The 22,331-nt window shown below is 37.1% G+C and overlaps 1 protein-coding gene across 2 annotated transcripts; it reads left to right on the forward strand.

Annotated features, from left to right (window-relative positions):
- Positions 1–413: 413 nt before the first annotated feature.
- Positions 414–21,020, forward strand: Icos (inducible T-cell co-stimulator). Of its 2 annotated transcripts, XM_013011909.1 has the most exons (5): positions 414–530; positions 13,673–14,008; positions 14,792–14,898; positions 16,694–16,778; positions 18,449–21,020. In XM_013011909.1, the coding sequence occupies exons 1-5, from the start codon at positions 473–475 to the stop codon at positions 18,460–18,462; spliced, it is 600 nt and encodes a 199-aa protein (XP_012867363.1). In that variant the 5' UTR covers positions 414–472; the 3' UTR covers positions 18,463–21,020. The 2 variants fall into 2 exon arrangements, with proteins under 2 accessions (XP_012867363.1, XP_012867370.1); XM_013011916.1 differs by lacking the exon at positions 18,449–21,020 and having other exon boundaries at positions 14,792–14,897; positions 16,692–16,776.
- The last annotated feature ends 1,311 nt before the right edge of the window (positions 21,021–22,331 follow it).

The raw sequence follows: 22,331 nt of genomic DNA on the forward strand, positions 1-22,331 counted from the left end.
CAGATTTCTTCAATTTCCTCAATACTTTCATGGATTTCTTGTCCTGTTCAAAGGCTTTGCCATCTGTGGAGCAAACATTCTATAAGACAGCAATGTGGCATATGCACTATGTGGTTATTTGTCCATCCTGTCATTCCCCAGAATTATTGATCCAGAGGTACTTTGGAACCAAAGTGCTTCTAAAGAGAAGGGACTGTTTTGTTGAAACCAGGATACAGGTGAAGTTTTCATTTGCCTTCATGACCATATCAATAATCTATGGATCATCACTTCATTCCTATAAGCAGAATGCCTCCCCTGTAGCTACTGGCATCAATGAAGAGACAACCCCTGTGCTTGATGGGAGTATGACACTGCAACAACTCCCACAAAACCCACTTCCTTTCCAGCAAACAGAGACAAACAACAATGAACACGAGCGCATCATTATTCTTGAACACACAGGAGAGGGCTGCATCTGTTTCTGGCAAACATGAGATCAGACCTCTGGTATTTCTTTGTCTTCTGCTTCCAAATTGAAGTCCTAGCAGGTAAGTGACATATCTTCTACTTTATTTTTTATTATGTTGTAATTGTCAGCATGCAGAAAAAATAGAGAAAGTAGGCACCAAATACAAAGAGAGTCTTATGTTTTAAAAACAGGAAACAAGTTCAGAATAGTCCAAGCACATGGTGAAGGGCACTCTGTTGCCCATGTCACCATGGATGATTGAGCCTGCCTTGCTGTGTTTGATAGTGATTTTAACATGAACAAATATGTTCAAAGACCATTAAATTTTAAATTTGCCCGCTTGGAGTTATCTGCCGGTGGATAAAATAGAAGAGTAGCTTCCTATTCTCAGCAAAAGATGAAAGACAAACTGACTTTTGTCAACAGAATGAAAATCAAATAGCTCTGGCATTTGGATTGGGAATTCTATGGAAGAAAATGAAATGGAATGGTTTCAAAAAGAAGGATTTTTATTTAATTCTTTCCTGGATGGTACATTGTTTGAAATGTATAGGTTGCCATTGGGGTTTTATTAATATTAGGTGTCAGGTTTCCTCAAAAGGACAAGGAGGAGTATACAATTAAAAATACTCCTCTATTCCTATATTAAAAATCATTCTACAATCTTTTATTCTTTCTCTTGGATGATATATGTCAGAATCGGTATAAATTGTTTAAACAAGGGTACCTATAAGTTACTATGTGTGTTTCTGATGCGTCTTACTCAACACATTTTTGTATTATTTTTCTTTTCTCTTTACTCTGAGTCTTGTTCTTAAGACTGGGATAAATGAAGTGAAGTTAAAAGGGGAAGTTCCATTAATAGAAAATGTAGAGGCAGAACTTCTGGTAGGTATTTTCTTATCTAGAAATGTATTTTTCCAGGAGTAAACATTAGTTTCTTCTCCAAAAAATGTCAAAACTAAAATTGGATAAAACCAGTGTTTGATCTTGTGCTGTCTCCAAGTTACTTGAACACTCTAAAGTAAAAGAGAAATGAGGTTGTATCTGGAATCAATCCTAAGAGTCATTCTGGGCTGCCTCCTTGTTAACGATGTCTTTTCTGCCTCCTCATGAAGTCCTTTAGCAGCCTGGGTGGTCTATGAATAACACTGGAATAGAAATTCATTCACCCATTCATCCACTCACTCGCTTGTCCATCCATTCATGCAGCACAGGATCCTAGCCACACAGAAGGCAATGTGTTAGCTGCTATATGTGCAACTATGAGTAGCACCAGGCACCTTCTGCTCTTCTGAAACAAACTGAAGGCCAGGGAATGAATAAACAGTCTCATAAACTTGTGACAAATATGGATGAAAAAGTCAGTTATATAAGAGAATATACCAGGGAAACTGACCAGATGGGGTAAGTGTATGTAGCCGTGGTTGGAGAGCAGGTTTTATTGAAGACTTTTCTTTGGAACTGGCACTAGACATTTGAAGGAGGAATCAATGGGGAGAGAATAGAATAAACGTAGGAAGAAAATCCTATGGTATGGAAAAAGTAAACACAAAGCACACTTTTTTCATGTCAGGAAAGAAAGAAGTAAAGCAAGAGGACTGGGAGAGAGAGGTAGCCCAGGAAGGGAGGGAAAGAGGGACAGGGAAGACGAGTCTGGAAAGGAAAACAGAGGCTAGACTACTTACACTGGAAAGATTTTGAATTTTCTTCTGAGAACATTTGTACAAATCATGGCAGGGTTTAGTACGACCTACTCAAGATATTTGAGTCAGAGTTGCTGTTATTTCTGTAGAAGGATGGATCCAGACTTATAGAGCATCATTACAGGTTGCCAAACTGATAAATAAATCATACTTCTGGAATAATATTTATCTGAGATTCTAAATGAATAAGAGTAAGGATCGTTCTCACCTCACAGAAAACTAAGTTATGTGGTGTTCTGCTTTCCAGTCAATTAGATGTCAGGACTGGGGGCATGAGTGGTAATAGAGGAAATAGCAGTCGCCATATTTAAAATAACACTATGCTGCATAGGCCCAGTATGTCCCATTAAGAAAACAGCAACAATAAGCCCAAAGAGCTAAATTCAAGCAAAATAAGCACTTGTACTTTCTAATGCAAAGTTGAATTTAGGACATCATATTTACATGTGCTCTCCCTCTTAAGTTACGCCCCTAGAGCTTCTGTATATAGTTTGTTTTTCAGATAGGGTCTTGTAATAACTTTGGCCAGTCTGGCTTGGAACCATGATTGTCTTACCTCTACTTGCTGAGTAGTTGGGACCACAGGCATATGCCATCATGCCCAGTTTGTTTTTGATAACTTTTGCTTGGGCTGGCTTTAAACCATGACCCTCTTGTCTCCATCTCCTGAGTAGCTAGGATTGAAGAAAGCATGCATCACCATACCTGGCCTCTGTGTTATATTTTTAAGTCTTCACAACTTTGTAGGTTTTGTCATGCCTTGAAGATGTAGACTTTGCCTTCACTCTTTTTTTGAAGAAGGAATCAGTCCACAAAAAGCTAGGTGATCATTACATAGTAGCTAATGGTGGAACCAAGGTTATAATCCTAGTGTATTTGACTGCAACATCTTTCTAAACTCTATTGAAGGAGCAGATTTATAAGATGAATCTTATGATGGGAGAGAACTTCTGACCAACTTTGTTGTTGGGTTGGCCAATTATGAAGGTTGGGAATTTTGATATTCTCAGTTTTTGATACATATCTCAATGCAAAATTCAATGAAGGCTTTGAATAGTTCTGGAAGAGTAGGAGACTTTGCCTTTTAGAAGAATCTGAAAGAAATGTGAACCTCGAACTGCATTTAGAAGGGCTTCTTAGGCCTTACAAGCATGATGCCTTGGTGGGTGGTCTGCTGAAAGAAAGACTACTTTCTTGTAGAAAGACTATTCTGAGAGTAATATGGTGAACACAGATGAATGGGAACGGTGGAGGGCAGAGGGTGCCTGAGCCATGCATGAATCCTATGCAGTGTTTGTTTTGGAAGCTGGGAGGGCACTTCTCAGAGCCTTGCTGTTTCATTGGGGCTGATGGAAGCAGCCGTTCCTGAATCCCGCCCCGGCTGGACAAACAGCCACTAGACATGGATCTACCCACAGAGCTGGAAGTCTGTGGATTTGATTAACCTCCCTTGCAGTGTCTCGGGACTCAGTGATGTCCTGGAATTACCCCTTTCAGTATTCATGCTGTATTGAAAAAAGAAATAAAAATGTCCCAAATTGCCCATCATTAAAACAAACATTTTAAGTAGTTGTACAAAGGAGTTGTCATTAAACAAAGCAGTTCATTAATACAATGCATCTTGATTAATGTCACTCCTTTCAACATTCTCACCCATCCCTCTCATTATTTTTGATGGATGAATTGAAGGTAGTTCTCCTCGACGTAGCAAACTTGATTTTGTTCCTTCGATATTGATTACCACTAATTTTTCTTGATTTTATTCCTGCAATATACACATTTATTTTTCTTTGTTGTGACATCTTTTCTTCTTCTTCTTCTCCCCCCTCACTTTCTCCTTTCCTCCTTCTCCTTTCTTGACATTTTGTTCACACGATGAAATTTCTTCTTAACTCTTTTCCTCTAGTAAAATTTGGAAGGTTGCCTAGAGTTCTTAATTTACTAAGTCATAGTCACATGCAGAGGATTATAATTGAGCATTTAATATTTATTCTTTTTTTTGTGAGTGTGGGGATTGAACCCATGGCATTGCATATGCTAGGCAAATGGTCTCCCACTGTACAACATCTCAGTCCTTTTGATTTATTCTTGTAGTGAAATAAATATGAGGATCCCCTCACCTGGTGTGCTTTGCTCTCTGCCCCTGCACTGACATCAGAACTTAGAAGTGTTTTTTCCTTCCCATTTTCAGCTTAATGTCCCTCCCCCAGCCACCCCCCCTCCCCCCTCCTGCCCAGCTGCATTGAGAATCCCTGCCCCATGTCTGGGTTTTGTGCAAATGATTTAAAATGACTTTTTCCTTGACACTTACATCACCTCTCTTCCATGACAGCATCATTCAGGACATTGGCATCTGTCTTATAACCTCTGTTCTGAGCCAGTTGTTGTGGTCTTCAGACCCATTTGGCTCCTTGAATCTCAGCACAGGTGAAGCTGTCTTTATTTAACCCTGCTAGATGGCTGATAGCTTTCCTGGGACTGGGATTCCTCTTGGACTACTATATTTTATTTTTAAATGTACCTTTATTTTCTTTAAGTAGTTGTACAAAGGAGTTAACATTCAACAGAGCAGTTTAAGGACACAGTGCCTCTTGATCGATGTCATCTGCTTTGGACTGCTTTTCCTCTGAGTAGTTTTCATCTAGTATCTGGTGGTTTTGAGGATTTCATGAGGATAATGAGTGAGGAGTTCTCATTTTTTTTAAATTAGTAACTTAAACAACAACAGCAACAACTCTCTACAATTCTGTAGTATTAAAAGCCATTCATTTTAATATTGGAATCTAGAAATCCCACTAGCATACAACTCTGTTTCTTTGTGTGTTTTCATCGGGCCTTTTTGATCTACAGACTCAAGCTTTATCTTTATTTGTATTTACTTAGTCATATCTTTTCTTCTACTTTCCCTCCAGCTTTCTAGAGATGTTTATTATTCTCATGTAAGATGTTAAATCCTTGCGTCTCTCATCTTTAGTAAAATAAATGGTGCTTGTAACTTGGGTTACTTGTTAACAACTATTTTAGATAAAAAGGAATGTGAAAGTGTCTAAATTAGCAGGAGCGTATTCCCACATCTTGGATGAAACAAAATGAGTTGTGTTGGGAAGATCCAATTTCTCATCCCAGCTTTACTCCCAGTAAGATCTATAGCCTCGCTTACTTAAAAAATACTTGATAAGAAATGTACTCATTACCTTGCTCATGTAACTGTAACCCCTCTGTACAGTATTTTCACAATAAAAAACTTATTTAAAAAATACAGATGTAAAGTGAGCAAAAGCTACAATTTATGTCTCCTTATTCTAAGAATAAGTTAGGATGAGCTTGAGGAATCCATTTATTGATTAACAACTCAAGTGTTCGCTGAACTCATAATTAAAGGTCTTTTTATTTTGTACTATCCACTGCTAATGAAAAAAATTCCATGGAAGTGTTTGATTGCACTCATTTAATTGTAGTGGAAGTTTCTTATCTATATGAATCTATTTCTGCAGGCAGAAAAGTTACAACACAATCACTGGGAATTGACACTGCCAGGGCAAGGACTCAGACTGTTTTCAACTTTCAATACATGGAGAAGCTTAATATACAATGGTTAATGAATAAATAGCTACAGAAATTAGTGTGAAGCACACACACAATTGCATATCAAAGAAATGATTTTATATTTTTGCCTGTAGGATATAATCCTTTCAATCATGGAACATGTGTGTTTAAATCTACGCCTGTATTTGTGGCAAAAATATGCCCAATGTACTTTGAAAGAGAAGAAATATCTGAAAAGCACTATCTTTAGTTAATGTTAAAAATGTCTTATTTCACAGCACATCCTTTTAGATATTAAGATTTACTTTCTTTAAAATGAGAAGCTGGCCTAAATTATTGGGCAAAGAGATTCATTCAGCCTCTGGGATCATATATGTAGATTCAAATTATGGCTTTACTGCATATTGCTTTATTACTTTGGACCTGTTACTCCATCCTCAGTTTCCCTTTCTCAAAACATAAGGACTTAAAAGGTGGTTATGAGAAGAAAGTGATATACTTCCTACAGTGTACTTAACATAGTACCCTACACATAAGAAGCACTAAATACTTATGTGGAAACTCCTGAAAGCTATTGGGGTTCCAAGAATTATCTGGCATCATTCAGTTTCAGTCTTTGCCTGTGAACTGGGAAATGTGTTTCCTAGCACTTAGCAAATGGTATTTCTTGTTCAAGTTTTCTTATTCCTCTCCTAGGCTCATTTTAAGGGCACTTTCCAATGTCATACATAGTTTCCCTGTTCCTTTATTTATCCATTAAAAATACTGTTTAGCTGGGCACTAGTGGCTCACACCTATAATCCTAGCTACTCAGGAGGCTGAGATCTGAGGATCATGGTTCAAAGCCAGCCCAGGCAGGAAAGTCTGAGAGACTCTTATATCTAATAAAAACACCAGAAAACTGGAAGTGGCTCTGTGGCTCAAGTGATAGAGCACTATCCTTGAGCTGAAGAGCTCAGAGATAGCTCCCAGGCCCAGAGTTCAAGCCCCAAGACCACTACCACCACCAACAAAAAACCCCAAACCCTCCAAAACAAAAAAATATTGTTGAGTTTCTAATGTAACAGTTCCAGGTCTTGAGGTTATTTAGACAACTATGGTGCAGTCCTTACCAATATAGCGATCTTGGCTAGATGAATAAGACAAGAATAATTATGACCCAGTATTACTTGAATTATGAATGTGCCAATCGGAGCAAAGTATTGTTAAGAGGGTAGAGTTAGGACACTGGGGGAATCCCAGGAATACCTAAAGGAGAGGAGTTGACATTTAAAAATGAATTTTAAAGAGAGAATGAAAGTTTCTAATCAGACAAAGAGGATGCTTAGTTTGTGAGAACAGAAGTACTGAAGTGAAAAGAATGGTCAAAAACATCAGTGTGGCTTGAAGGATTGTGAAAATATTTTTTGTTATGCCAAAGTGATTGGATTTTTACCTTATACGCAACAGGGAGCCTTTAAAACAGGTAACTGAAAGGCTTTTCAGAAACCCAATTTTGGGAGCAGCCTGGAGGAAATATATGGAAGGAAGAACCTGATGTCAGGAAAAAGCTGGTTCTATAGTTGAGGTAGAGAGGAAAAAGACCTGGATTAGCAATGGGAATAGAGACAAAAGATGGAACTCAAGATGTATCTAGGAGCTGAAGTCAACTGTACTTAATGACCAATTTGATGAGGAAAGTCAGGGAGAGGGATAAAGGAAGACTGAGAGCCCTAGTTCTAGTCTAGTGACTCCTTAAATTATGAGTGAACACTGAATTCAGTTTGGAAATGTTGCACTTCATGTGCTAAGAGTATATCCAGAGAGATATACAGAGAGGAATTAGAAAAAAAAGACTGATGGGCCAAGCTGTAGATTAAAAACCAAAACAGGTTTCTGTGATTAAAACTAGAGCTGAAGATATAAATGGATTAGCACAGCAAACCTCTCATTCATGTGTCCAAAGAGCTGTGCCCAGCAACTAAGAAATAGAGAGCAATGTGTGTATTAGGGATGGTAAGGGGAAATAAAGGAGGCAACAATGCTTGATAAGAAATGTACTCATTACCTTGCCCATGTAATTGTAACCCCTCTGTACGGTATTTTCACAATAAAAAAACCTATTAATAAAAAAAGAATGTGGATTAAACCCTCTCTCCCTCCCTCCTAGGTTCATTTAATCTGTGATTTCCCTAATTGGAAAATTTTAAAACAATGGCAGTGGAATAACTAACAAAATATCTTATTTGCAAATTAATTACTTGGTGAATATTGCTGAAGACTTTTATAATACCTCTGGGAGTCTCTATTTTTCACAAAGAAAATACACTTCTAACCAAGAGAAAATGAATCCTTCATTTTCTTATTGTACACATTTAGAGAACCAAGGGTTGTTTTGTATGCCTTCGAGAGTTCCTTGGAGAGTAAAAGGGAATTCACGTTCACGCTCGTGTGTGTGTGTGTGTGTGTGTGTGTGTGTGTATTCTTTTTGGTTAGTTTTTGGCTTTATCTTCCTTTTTTCACATTTTTGACATTCTTTCTTCTAAATGTTTGGAATTTAAATTGGATGGAGTTTATTTTACCGATCCTCCCTACATCTTTAGGCTCTATCATGTCTTGAAGTCCCAGATGACTTTCAGTCATAATTAAAGTATAGAGATGCTACATATTTAATAATCTCCTGGCCAAGATTCTAAAAGTATTAGCTAGCTGCCTCATGAGAAAATGAATTATTTTGATGGAGTGTGAAAAAGTTGTAGGAAGCACATTTTTAGCAATGCCAGAATTTCTTAGTAAAAGATCAAATGTCACTAAAATCTAATGTAAGCATTATAATTATTAGAACGTCAGCTCTCATGCCACATCCTCATGCTATGCTAAGCTAGGGCTTATCATTGTTTGATTATAGAAAATGTGTTTAATAAGCACTATCAATAACTGCAGACTCAGGAGATCTTATCTTTCTATCATTCAGAGACTTTTGTGGTTAAATGTCTGAGGTAAGAGAATAAAGTCACGCTGTTGATCCGTTTTGCACCTCTCCCCCTCCCCCCATGTCATAAGTATTCTCTAAATTTTTCTCCAAAGAATATTTTAACCAGGAATAATGCAACTATCTGCAAGGAATTCTAGCCAGATTATTTTCTTTTTTCTGTTTTTAATGTATATATATATATATTTATTATCTTTAACTAGTTGTACAAAGAAGTTGCCATTTAACAAAGTAGTTTATGAATACAATAGATCCTGATCAATGTCATTCCTTTCAACACTCTCATTTCATCCTTTCCCTACCCACCCCTTCCCTCACTCGTCTTGATTTTGGAGGATATACATTAGATTCTTGACTGCATTCCCTTCTTCTTCTCCTCTGCATTTGTTGATTCCTTCTTCCTTGACCTCACTCCACCCCTATTGGGTACCCACTTCACAGTGTTTTGTTTTGCTAAACTTTGATTTTGTCCTTCTAAAGAATTACACAATTTGAGTTCTTCCTTAAATCTACTTCCTTAAATGTACTTATATACACTTGTATACCACCCAAAGTATTTACTTGTAAATTGATAAGCTAAACCTATTAGCCAGATTATTTTATATTGAGAAATAAAAATAGTTAAGATACTTAAAAGAAACAACTTGCAAATAGACTTTTCTGAACCATGGTGCAATTCTCTGGGGGATAATATTCCTCCAGAGATTTTCTCATCAGACTTCTAAGAGAGACATGCTCTTGTCTTTGCAAAATCTAAAGACTTAAAAAACTTGGCATAAAATTCTGATTCTAATTTTGAAAACATTATTAGTCTATTGTGCATGTATGGAAAAGTAATGACTATATCAAAGACAATGGGAGAGGAGATATTTTGAAACAAAATTTATAATATTTATGTTATATATAATTGTTGTGTAATATACACCTATAATATTTATTATAATATTTAAAATATAATGTAATGTTTTTATACTAGGTGAAGAAAAGATAAGTGTGAGAGAAAAGAAGAAACAGAAACAACAAAAGACTGATGAGGGGAACATTCAAAATTTGTAGCTGCTTGTACAGCAATGGAATTAACTAAACAGATTTGACATACTACCACTCAAAACAGACAGCAGGTTTAAATCCTAATGGTTCCATACAGTATATCAGGTTTAATATTAGACTTGGAGATAAGAACATCCAAAGGGAGTGGAGAAAAGAGTTTAGACTCTTCTATCATTGTAAGACATTAATGTATTCAGATTTCCCCTAAGTTGTCTATTAATTGGCAATCATTTTCATTAGGGATATTCTCTTTCTGATTTTTTTTCTGAATGCTACCAAAGGCTAAGGAGAATTGCTAGGTCAGCATATCAGGTCTTTGAGTGCCAATATAATCTTGAGGAAATTGATTAGCTATCATGGCTGAAAATATTGAAATTGTAGACTTAGAGTTGTCAATTTTTTCTTGAGAGGAAAATGAAACATTAGATAGATGAAAGCTTGAGCCTTCTCATCCTACATTTAATAATAAAAAATCGGACTCAGATAGATTTTAGATTATCACAATAATTAAAACTGAATAATTTAGAGTGTCCACTAAAAATGACACATTGGAGCTGCCCACTGATTTCAATGGCACACACTCAGCACTGTCAGACAAGTAAAACTCAATCCTTCTTCACCTTACTAAATACTTTTGTGGGCAAGAAAGATAGTCTCCTTTATTTAAACATTTCCTGATTTTTCTTGGAGGTGGGGATATCTGATCAGAAGAGAAGACAATGGAAAGTTGGCTTCTTTTTCAAGGAACTCCTCTAAGGGCTAGGTTTTATTCATCTTGGTTGTTAGAAATCTCATCCTTAATCCAGAAAATAAGTGCTGGAAAGTACTTCAAGATAATTTTCTTTTGCTTTGTCTCACAATGCAAGTGGCACCTGATTTCCTTGAGAATTTAGGCATTGTGTTCCCACCATTACATGTCACCTTGTATTGGGGTTGTAGGTCCCCAGGTGTGCTCAAAATGGAGAAAGTGCTGACAAAATAACCCTAAGAAGAAGAGAATGCTTCTTGCTTATTTTGTGTACACAATGGCCAGCCCCAGACACTTTTGTTCCAGGATCTCTTTGTGGTTTGCTTGCTGTCACTCTAAAGTCTCTGGGAAATTTGCTCTAAACGTGTCCAAAGGAACTGAGAACCAGTCTTATCTTCCTCAGCAGAGTTAGACACAGGAGCATCAAAGTAGCAGCAATGCAACATAATGTACTTCAGAAAAACAAGTCCCCAAGAAAATTGCCGGTGCAAGAGATAAAACTAGCATCATTTTCCTTTGCATATTTGGAGTATTAAAAAAACGTGAAGCAGTCCAGAGTCACCCAAAGTGATTTTAATGTGTCTAATAATCTGCACAAAGGTCAGATTACTTCTGGTTTAAATGTACTCCAAGGATGTAACTCTTGGGAAACAAAGCTTATCAAGGAGAATGCTTTCCACTAGATTCTTTAACCTTGCCGAATCTGGGAGATAAAATATAAAGACAAAAGTTTGAGCCTGGAAGAACAATGAATGCTCTAGAACAAAAAGTAGCTTCTAAATTCTACTTATCTCTCTGGGTTCTAGGTTATGGGTTCTGTGTTCTGGGTTCTGTGTTAGTTTTTTAACTTGGCAATTTCCCTTCTTTGGGGGGGGGTCAACTATTTAATCCTTTTAATATTACTTTCAGATTTTTGTTTAGTACTTGGTTTTCTTTTTGAATAATTTATACAACTACAATTAGAAACTGAAGTGTTTGTTTTTGCAATCAAATCCCCCATCTAAAAATCGATTCCCTAGGAATACACAAAATTTAATAAAAGCCTAGCAATATTAAGAAAAATACATCTCTATAAATCTATAAGTAAACACATTGGTGGCATGCAAGTGCTTACAAATGAATTAACTAAAGAATAGTATACTCTATGGAGATCTGAAATAGTATAGTTTTTTAAGAAAAAAATAGGTCAAAGCCCAACAAAATCAGTACCAGATAATTGATACATACAGGAGGCAGGTGGCGGTAAGGGGAGACGGGGAGAAGAATGAAGAGGAAAAAGAGGAAAGAAGGCAGTCAAGAATTCACTGCATATACCACAGAATTAAGAAGAGTAAAGGATGGGGAGGGTCAAATAAGTAAGAGGGGGTGAGAATGTTGAAGGCAGTTGACACTGATTAAAATGCATTGTATTCATAAACTGCTTTGTTAAGTGACACCTCCTTTGTATACTTACTTAAGATAAAAAATTTAAATAAAATACAAGTAATTGTAACAAATATTAAGTGAAGTTAAGAAAATAAAAGCAGAGATGTGGACAAATGGGTCCTCCTTCATGCTGCTAGTCAATATAATAATTAGAGCACTTCTTTAAGAACACAACAAGGCAGGATATACTGTTATAGTAATGTTTAAACATTTTGATCAAATACCATACTACTTCAGAAGGTGGAAAATACTGAACATAACCACAATATATAATTAGTGGATTAATTTAAATAAATTATCATGGATTAATATGGAAGTCCTGTGGATAGTATGAAAGAAGGGTAATTATCCGGCTAGCATGTAGCTCAATGGTAGAATACTTGTCGAGTACATTCAAAGCCCTGTGTGAAATCTCTAGCATGGTTAAAACAAAGATAATTATAAAAATAATGGAGTGTTGACATATACCATTAAAAATAGTGAAAAGAGAATACGTTTGCTATTTGAAATAAGAATATACATGGAAGATAAAGAGCAAAAATGCAAAGCATTATTTTTACTTCACTGAAGGACTGAATATGTTTCCTAGAAATTCTTCATGCTTATTTAATCTCAAGAAAAAAGAGAGATTTGAAAAATTAATAATTTCCTCCAACAATTTGAATATTAAGCTGTCATAAATAAAAAGAATAAAAGAGGAAAAAAGAAGGAGCAATTTGAATTGCTAAGCTAGTAGCTCAGAATCTGTCACCAGGCTTTTCTATCTTAGTATCTTCCTCCTGTGATTTCCATGTAGTTCACAAAAAACAATCTTAGTTCCCATGAGTGCACACTTCATTTAAAAAGCACAAAAAGCAAGCAAAAATCTAGGGCTTTACCATTATCATCAGTTTTGATTCAGTCATCTGTGAAGCAGGTTCACAGAAAACATACTAATATTGTTTAAGCATTATCAAACCATAGTCTAATGTAAATATCTATTTTCATAGAATCATTCCATTTTAGCTCCAATCATATTTTTTTTAGGATTTTCTCTTCCATTCTTAAATGTATTCCTCCAAATTATTCCTTATTTAGCTAAGTGATATTTATACTTGAATTGAAATTTTAAAAGTCACTTTTTTTTTCTATTTTTTTTTTTTTTGGGTCCGGTTGTGGGGCCTGAACTCTGGGCCTGGACACTGCCCCTCAGCTCTTCAGCTCAAGGCTAGCACTCTACCACTTGAGTCACAGCGCCACTTCCGGCTTTTTTTCTTTTTTTGTTTATGTGGTGCTGAGGAATCGAACCCAGGGCCTCAGGCATGCAAGGCATGTGCTCTACCACTGAGCCAACTTCCCAGCCCCCTAAAAGTCACTTTTTGAAAGGGCATTTTCTGGTCTTCCAATGAAAATTATAATCCATCCCATCGCTACCACACACTATTCCATTCCTAGCATAAAGTATGGTGCATCATTACACATTCTTTTGTTAGCCATCTGTCCCCATTGTGGAAGAGGGTAGAGACTAATTCTTTTTGACTCATACTATCTAAATATGCTATTTGATACATAATATCATGTAAGACAAGTACATTTCTGGGTAGATTTATTTTTTTTCTAGAATGCAGCCTCATCTTTTGTCATGTTCCATTTTTATGTGTTTGGATGGGAAGTTCTTTCACTTTGGTGCAATAGACTTTATGCAAAGAAGAAATTACTTTTATACTTAAGTGTAATAAATAGAATAGCATATCATAAAGTGTCACTTTTTCTTTGTTTGCTTTCTTTTTATCCAGGAGGAATCAATGATTCTGCCAAGGAAGAGATGTTTACATTCCACAATGGAGGAGTACAAATTTTGTGCAAATACTCTGAGACTGTCCAACAGTTTAAAATGCAACTACAGAAAGGGGAGCAAACACTCTGTTATCTCTCAAAGACCAAGGGAAGTGGACCCATCATATCCACTAAGAATCTGAAGTCCTGCCAACCTCAGTTAGCCAACAACAGCGTCGTTTTTTTCCTAAATAACTTGCATAGCTCTCATGGCTATTACTTCTGCAAGTTATCAATTTTTGATCCTCCTCCTTTTCAAATAAAGATTATTAGTGGTGAATATTTGCATATTCACGGTAAGACATTGTTTTCATCCTTGGGGCCTTAGAATACATACATATTTTGACAACGTTCTCCCTAATGAAAACAAATAAATGGCACCTTTCATCTTTGAATTTACTTAGATGTAGTTGACAGGATCATTTTTAATGAAATACACAAGAGATGATTTATTAATACAGTAATAATTGATTTTTATTATTGGTAACGTACAATTTAACCACGTAAGACTGTTGAGCTAGAATAAGGTCATGTTACTTTAAAATATCCAGATTGTAGCTTAGTGGCTACTGTCTCCATACTCCTAAGTTATACAGTATCTTTGTGTTGGGTTTGTGGAATAAAATGAGGTGAAAAAAATCACATTATTTTGTCAAGGTACTGGTAGCTCATGTTTATAATCCTATCTATTCAAGAGGCTGAGATCTGAGAATTAGAATTTGAAACCAACCTAGGCAGAAAAGTCAATAAAAACACTTATCTTTATTAATTAGGAAATAAAAATGATGACTGGTTTATACCAATACATTTTCTATATTTTGTAAAAATAGAGAAAGGCCTTTTCTATTAACCATAGTTGTAAACATCCTTAAATGATCTTTTAAGGTCTAGCATTTTGCTGTATCACTGGAAGGAGGGTATTAACATTCACTGGATTTCATCACTGTAATGAAGAAAAGCTTTACTTGGTTAAACAGGTCCTTTAAATATTATGAAGGAATCTACAATGCAGCATGAAAGAAGAGATTTGGTCCTCAGATTTTTATATTAATGTACCGATTTTTTTTTCCCTAACCCAGAATCGCAGCTTTGTTGCCAGCTGAAGTTCTGGTTACCTATAGGATGTGCAGCTTTTGTTGCAGTATGCATCTTTGTATGCATATTTATATTTTGGTTTACAAAAAAGGTGAGCAGTTTGTATTTTTTCTTTCATCTATTTTCCGACTCATCAAAAAATGCACATTACTCTTGTCAGAGCAATTTGAACAAGTAGACAATTCCCTTTCTCTAAGATGTACTACTGATGAAACTAATAACTTAGAATGGGGCTTGTTTATTTGTTTATTTCATAGATAACTCATTCCGAAAAGGACTACATGGCTTACAGAGATATGTTTACACTACTATTATTAAAAAAATAGGTAGAAAACTAGGGCCAAAGGGAGACAGATTTTCAACAAGGAGGTTAAAAATATAAAAATAAATGCCTCTGATTTTTAAGAAAATTATTAGAGGTGAATTGTGCTTAGTTGAACACAACCTACCCAAAAGTCAGGGAAAAGATGACAATAATTAGCTTTGCATGTCATTTAATTGTTATATTAAGAAAAGCAGTAAAAAGTCTTAGAAATCGCCAAATTCTTTACATGATATGTTTTTAGACTCCTTAATGTTGAAAGAAACTGCTGAAAAGCTGTTCAGAACAGTAAAACAATAGTGACATAAAAATTTCTCTGTGGAACAATTGTTTTAGTTGTTTGCGTCACAGGTGTTCAATCAAAAAACTTAAATCATTCTGCATATTTTGTGAGTATGCAAGCAGTCATATGTATGCCCCTCTGGTACTATGTCAGGCAGGATGTGTGCCTGTGCCAGTCTAGACTTTTATTTTTTAATTTGAATTTTATTGTAAAAGTGATGTACAGAGGGGTTACAGTTACATAAGTGAGGTAGTGAGTATATTTCTTTTAGAACAGTACTACCTCCTTCCTCCTTTTCTCTCATTTTCCTTTCCTAACTCCCTTCCCCCTCAAGTTGTAAAGTTCATTTCCAGCATAGTATCTAGTGAATATCACTGTAGAATTGTTTCACCCTTTGTCTCACCATTTATGATTCCCTTTCCCTTCCCCAAATCGGAAAATCTTTTTTTTTGTTGTTGTTGTTGGTCATGGGTCCTAAACTCTGGGCTTGGGCACTGTCTCTCAGCTCTTCAGCTCAAGGGTAAGGCTCTACCACTTGAGCCACAGCACCACTTCTGGCTTTTTCTGCTTATTTGGTGCTGAGGAATTGAACCCAGAGCCTCATGCATGCAAGGCAAGCACTCTACCATGAAGCTACCTTCCCAGCCCCCAGAAAATCTTATATACAAGACAAAGTGTACAGAAATAAAAAAAACAGTGACCACAGGGAATAAACCAAAGGAGAATAAAGAAAAAAATAATTGCAAACAGCACAATAAAAAACCTCTTGTTTCCATCTTGTTTCCTCTTGTTCATTTTGATAAGCATCATTTTATATGGTCATTTATATAGCTATTGAGCCATTGTGATCCTCTCCTAAGAATATTCTATTTTGTTCTCAGTGTATTAATGCTTAAAGTGCTGTTTAATGCTGTTTAATCATGTCCAAGTGTAATTATTTTTATTATTACTATTCCTTTGGATAACTTGTATATTTATAGACTTTGACAAGGAGGCAAAGAGGAAAGAGAATGAGGTAGGACCCACAATCCAGGTCTACTAGTGAAGTAGGATAATCAAGGTAAAATAGAGGAAGTTCCACCACAGATTCTTTTGCTTGAAAATCTTTTGTCTATTTTTCTCTTAGAGTCTATAGTGAGGAACCTAAGTTCATCATTGCACTTTTGTCATATATCACTTTAACAAAGGATAGGAAGCAGCAAAAACAAAACAAAACAAAAACAGACTTGGAGGTGGGAAAGAGCTAAAGACAAAACTTGTTTCTTTTTCTTTTTCTTTCAGAAGTATGGATCCAGTGCACATGACCCTAATAATGAATACATGTTCATGGCGGCAGTAAAGACAGCTAAAAAACCCCGGCTTGCAGGTATAGCTCCACTTTGGGGACTTGGATAAGGAAGAGAGTTCTTCATGTGAAACCTGGATGTGTTTTCTTAAAACAGGAAAATGTCCCTGAGATTTAATCTGAATATGTGAAAATTTTTTAAGCTTAGGTGAATTTCTATCCTTTGAAGTATATTCAGTATGTGTGTAAATCACTATTCAAAATAAACAAAAAATTCACAGGTCTAACTATAGCAAGAAAATTTTCCACTCAGTATTTTGAAAAATTGGGATGATTCTAAGACTTCTTTGTTGAAAAAGATTTTTAAGTCATAACAGGCATTTCTTGAGTGAGGTATTATGGGGATTAGGTGGATAGGTGGGACTATTAGACTGAGAGTAAGGAGAGAGATGTAGGCTGATGCCACGGTTGAGGTTGGGGGATAGATGAGAAGAAGAACTTGATGAACCTGCTCAATTATTTCCATGTAAAGACTGTTTGGGCAGTTTAAAAAACTTGGATGGCTTCAAGTATCCTAGTCATCTGTTCTGTTGAGTTATAATGGGGTGCTGTGGAATTTGAGGAACATCAGAAAGTTTGAAGTGCCCATTGTGTAAACTTATGCATCTCATGGCTGTAAGGTGGAAGACAAAGGGACAGAAGTCATTGGATCGTTGCCACTGCTCATTTGTTAAGGGACACCCATGTTGACTGTGTTGTCATACAATAACAGCATAAAAAGGAGCCAAAAATACATCTTTAGTCCATCACCTTTTCTTTTTTTTTAAATGATAGAAATTGATGTCCCATATTGTGATTCCCTTTCCCTTCCCCAAATCAGAAAATCTTTTTTTTTTTTTTGTTGGTCGTGGGTCTTAAACTCTGGGCTTGGGCACTGTCCCTCAGCTCTTCAGCTCAAGGGTAAGGCTCTACCACTTGAGCCACAGCACCACTTCTGGCTTTTTCTGCCTATGTGTTGATTTGCTACTGAAAAATTCATATTTTATCTCATTCATTGTCCTCATATCAGTGTAGTTTGACTTAATTGGATTGCTAAAAGCAAAGTCTGAGATAAGGACTTGGGTATAAGTAATTTAGGTGAGAGGTGATTCCAGAAAGCTGGGATTGGGGGTAGTCCAACAGGCAAGACAACCAGGCAAGTAGATGCTTAGGGTGCATTACTCAAGTATCAGCTCTGGGTTCACAGGGTGAGACCTCCTGGGACCTCTTTTGGAAGTGTAGAGGCTTCCCAAAATTGCTCTGGTTTCATCTCCCCTGGTTTGGAGGGGCCTGTAGGTGGTATTACCTCTTCCTCTTCTCTGAGTTGAACCCTGTGCTCACAAGGAAACTGTTCTTAAGCCTAAAGAGGAAGCCAGGTGCCAGATGAGCAGTGAGATGACAGAAGCAAAGCAGTCAGCACAAGCAGAATGGACCACTTGAGTAGCAGTTAGAACCAGGGATGGACTGGTTAAAAGGGAAGCACTTAGACAATGACTACTATAAGTATAGAATAGTTGGTTGGGTGAAACTTCATGGGAAATGAGGAGCTGGTGTTGGGTGTCAGAAAGAATATGAGTTCAGATGGAGCATGTACCTGTGGAAGTGGAGGTGTGTGTGTGTGTGTGTGTACCAGGGAAAAATGAAAAGGCTCATTGAAGGGAAGTGACCCATGGAGAGATTTTTAAAGAATATATGTCAAATTTTTGTTACAGATGTGACCTCATAATCTGGAACTCTAACATCCAGCTATTGGCCCATTACCTCCAAACTTGAAGTGAGAAATTCCATTACCTAGACCACAGAGCATTGATTTGACTACCTGCATCTCCTGCTGGTGTTTTGTTCACTGGACCAGTGGCTGTCAGACAATAGGATCTCAACAACTGCTTCGGTATTGCTGAGTTCTCTCAAAACCAACATCCTCTTGCAATTAGCCTTAGAGAAGACCCAGCTCATGTGTGCTCAACAAACAGACCTCATTGGGGTAGAATCTTCTCTCTCCACATCTGCTCCTAGCAACACTCCAGCCAGTAAAACAAATACATCAACAAAAATATTTAAAGACTGCCAAGGCATATTCATCTGCCAAGCAAATGGGCAGCCAAGGACCAGCTCTGTCCTTGTTTTCAGACTACATCTTCTTTCTGGGGGATGAACATTCCTTTAAAAATCAGACAGTAGAGGGAGATGCTTCACAATCACAGCCATTTTCTCTCTGCGATGTATGTTATTCTGTACTAATAGATGAATATTTGCACAACACTATCTTCCAGTTTCTGAATTCCAATTGACCAGTCCACAGAGGATTTAGATGCTTTCTCTTGCCTTCAATTTTCCTTTAAAAATTACTCCTACAAGTCTGCTCAACAGCCTGCAGCCTCTCTACTTAAGGGAGCTATGTCTACATTTTTCCTTTGCTGCTCAAACAGATACTTCCTAATGAGTATAATTTGCCCACATTCTCCATACAAACATTTCTGTTTGCTCTGCAAAACATCTTATTTCTCCAAATTCAGTTAAATGGTTTACTTAGTTGACATTAGTGGTAGGAAACATTAGCTAGAATCAAAAGCAACTTCGTTTTATTATCTTGTTTTCTACCATTGTCTATGTTTCCATGGTGCTATTCATCACAAGCTTGGCTATTTTTTGTATATTAGAAAACTGCAAACAATCAAAACAGTGTCTAGTCACCAAGCATTCTCCTCAGGGTAAGAATGAATTACTCACTTAGCCCACACATTGAACAACCTGAAGGTTGTTGTGAAATTTCAGGTATGCCACCTCTGGGCTTAACAGGTCAAATGGTCCTGGTGAGCCTGGGCTGAAGTTATAAGGCTGAGGGATTGCATGAGCTAGGATCATCCAGATGTTTTAGGTTGAAGTCACCCTGAGAATCAGCGATCTCTCTGCATTTGTACTTCTGGAATTTGGAGAGAAGTTAGGGTACATTCCCTCTACCAGAAACCAGGCAGCCTGGAAACAAACCCTGGCCTTTTAAGATAGACTTGTTTAGAATACGATTTGGCTGGAAAGATTCTTAAATATATGTAATATGATTATTCTTAGCTGGTGAATATTGTTTCCATTTTCTGTCCACATATCCCAAGCTTCTGAAATAGCCAAGGTGTATACAATATTTTTTTTTGTAAAAAAATGAGAAAATGAGATTGTTTAGTAGTCTTAAGTTCGTAGTTACCTGCTTCATACCTTGTTTACTTTAAAAGTGAGACCTGGTGTATCATGATATATACTTATGTTAAGCATGTGTAATGCTGGTTGTGTACAGTACAGTACTGAACCTGTAATTTGAATCAAGTATGGTGTCTCTGTGGGTGACCTGGCTGGCTTTGCAGAGGTATTTCTCTCTGGATGGGGGTGGGCATGGGGAGGATGGCTTTCATGGTGGCCTGTCTAGCCTTGCTGTCCCAAACTGGACATCCTGAATACTGAACATTTCAAAATGAATAATTGAAGGACACAATTCCTGTGAAATAAAAACTAGTTTGAGAGACGCCACCCATGGAGTTGGTTTTAAATAGCAGTAGGAGTGAACAAATAAACCTTTCATAATAGGTAATTGAAAATACCTCGCAGTGTCTTCTTGGGGGCAGGGAAATAATTACTTTAGCCTACCATTTGCTAATTTGATCTTGTTCTTGCATGATGTTGAACCTTGTATGGGAGTGTTGCTTCTGTTATCTACTCTTCTTTGTAAAATTGGTCATGACCACGACCTCATAAAATAGTTAAGGCACGGTTAAATGAACACTTCTTTCCCCGTGAGTTTCTGAACAGACATCTGATCACCTCTAAATGGTGTGCACTTCCTATAAAAAGAGAAAAACTGCCCAACACGACTGCACATTCAATCACCCATATCAGCTGATCTTGGTACACAGTGACTATCTCATCCTCAGATTGCATGGAGATTTTTTCCCTCTTGCCTCCATAATGTATTTAATAGTCAAAAATTCTGCTTAGCACCTTTCTTTGCACTTAATTTCCTGGTGCCTGTAGACTCTTTTGGTTTGAACAGTTTCTTAGCCTTGGTTCTTCGTGAATGAAGATTACAAGCAGTTATTTTGTACATTGTCCCTTGTTTGAGTCAATCTGACATCTCGCTATGATTAAAGAAGATCAGAGTATTTATCATCCGCAGGAATAATACAGAAGCGGTATTACACTCTTATAATTGCACCCTATAGTGCAGCTCACAATTTGGATTTGTTGTGTCTATGGAGCTTCTCCATTGTAAAGCAACTCTGTCCCCCTTTACAGCTAATTAACCCGGATTGTGGGAAAGTGCTTTGAAACATTGTAAATCTTCTGCTCCTTTTCAACTTATTCTTTTGTTATCTTTGCATGGTATCATGGTGTCATCATATTCAATGAGTATAAGTTTGGTCCTATCATTAGATGTTTTCATGCTGACTTGTTCCATCTTGGGCCAGCAGGAGCACTATCAAACTGGGTCTCAGGGTTCTCCTTTAGAATCCCATCATTCTTTCTGTACATCATTGCTTTCCAGAAGAACAGGGTACTCCACCCTCAGCTTTTTCCCCTATCCCAGCACTGGAATCAGATGCTTTTTCATAAACTCTGGGTTTTCCTTGAGTAAAAAATGACTTGAGAAATAAAGACGGAGGCATTGGTAGGCTTACTGCTACTGGGATTTCTTTGCTCCTAGGACCAGTCAGTGGACAGTGATGGGGATATGTACCTATTCAAATAGATAGATAGATAGATAGAGACAGACAGACAGACAGACAGGCAGACAGACAGACAGACACAGGTAGCTGATAGATACACAGATAGATGTTTCAACATAAATACAAATGCACACATTTATACACATATGTGTATGTGTGTATACAAAAATATACATGCAGTTGGGCACTAGTAACTCATGTCTGTAATCTTAGTTACTCAGGAGGTTGAAATCTGGAAGACTGAGTTTGGAAGGTAGCAGGGCAGAAAAGTACATGAGACTCTATCTCCAAAATAATCAGCAAAAAGCCAGGCTGGAGGCATAGATCAAGCAGTATAGCACCAGCTGAGCCACTGCAAAGACCTAAGCTCAGGTGCCAGTCTGGCCATTCCCCAACAAATACATGAGCACACATTTACAATCTACCCATGGTCTGTCTTGAAATCAATGCGTTCACACCTATGCCATTAATCCAATCCAATACTGCATGGTTCATTCTAGTTTGAGTGCTTTCTTTCATTTGTCTTTCTTCTGATAGTAAAAGAAACCTAATTTTATATTCTAAATATATTTATGCACATCATTAGTCTCCTGGTAGGAAACCTATCTCTTCTCTTCTTCCTGTCCACTTTCACTCTATTCCATTTGCTACCCTCCTCTATACACCTGGGCTCTGACTTTTCACAGGCAGCTGCCTGATCCTGTTACACTCTGCCAAGGTTGGGCTGTGGCATTGTGCTGGGCTTCTCTACTCCATGGATACCTCTCCACCTTGTCTGGGTATTTATACCACAGGCTAGGTCTTCCTCCATGGAGATGTTCTTCTGTACCCTGCTCCAATGTACAGTCCTATGGCCCTTGTTTTACACTGCCTCACAGAGTGT

This window comes from Dipodomys ordii, unplaced genomic scaffold, assembly GCF_000151885.1.
Source record: "Dipodomys ordii isolate 6190 unplaced genomic scaffold, Dord_2.0 Scaffold1, whole genome shotgun sequence".
Taxonomy (NCBI): domain Eukaryota; kingdom Metazoa; phylum Chordata; class Mammalia; order Rodentia; family Heteromyidae; genus Dipodomys; species Dipodomys ordii.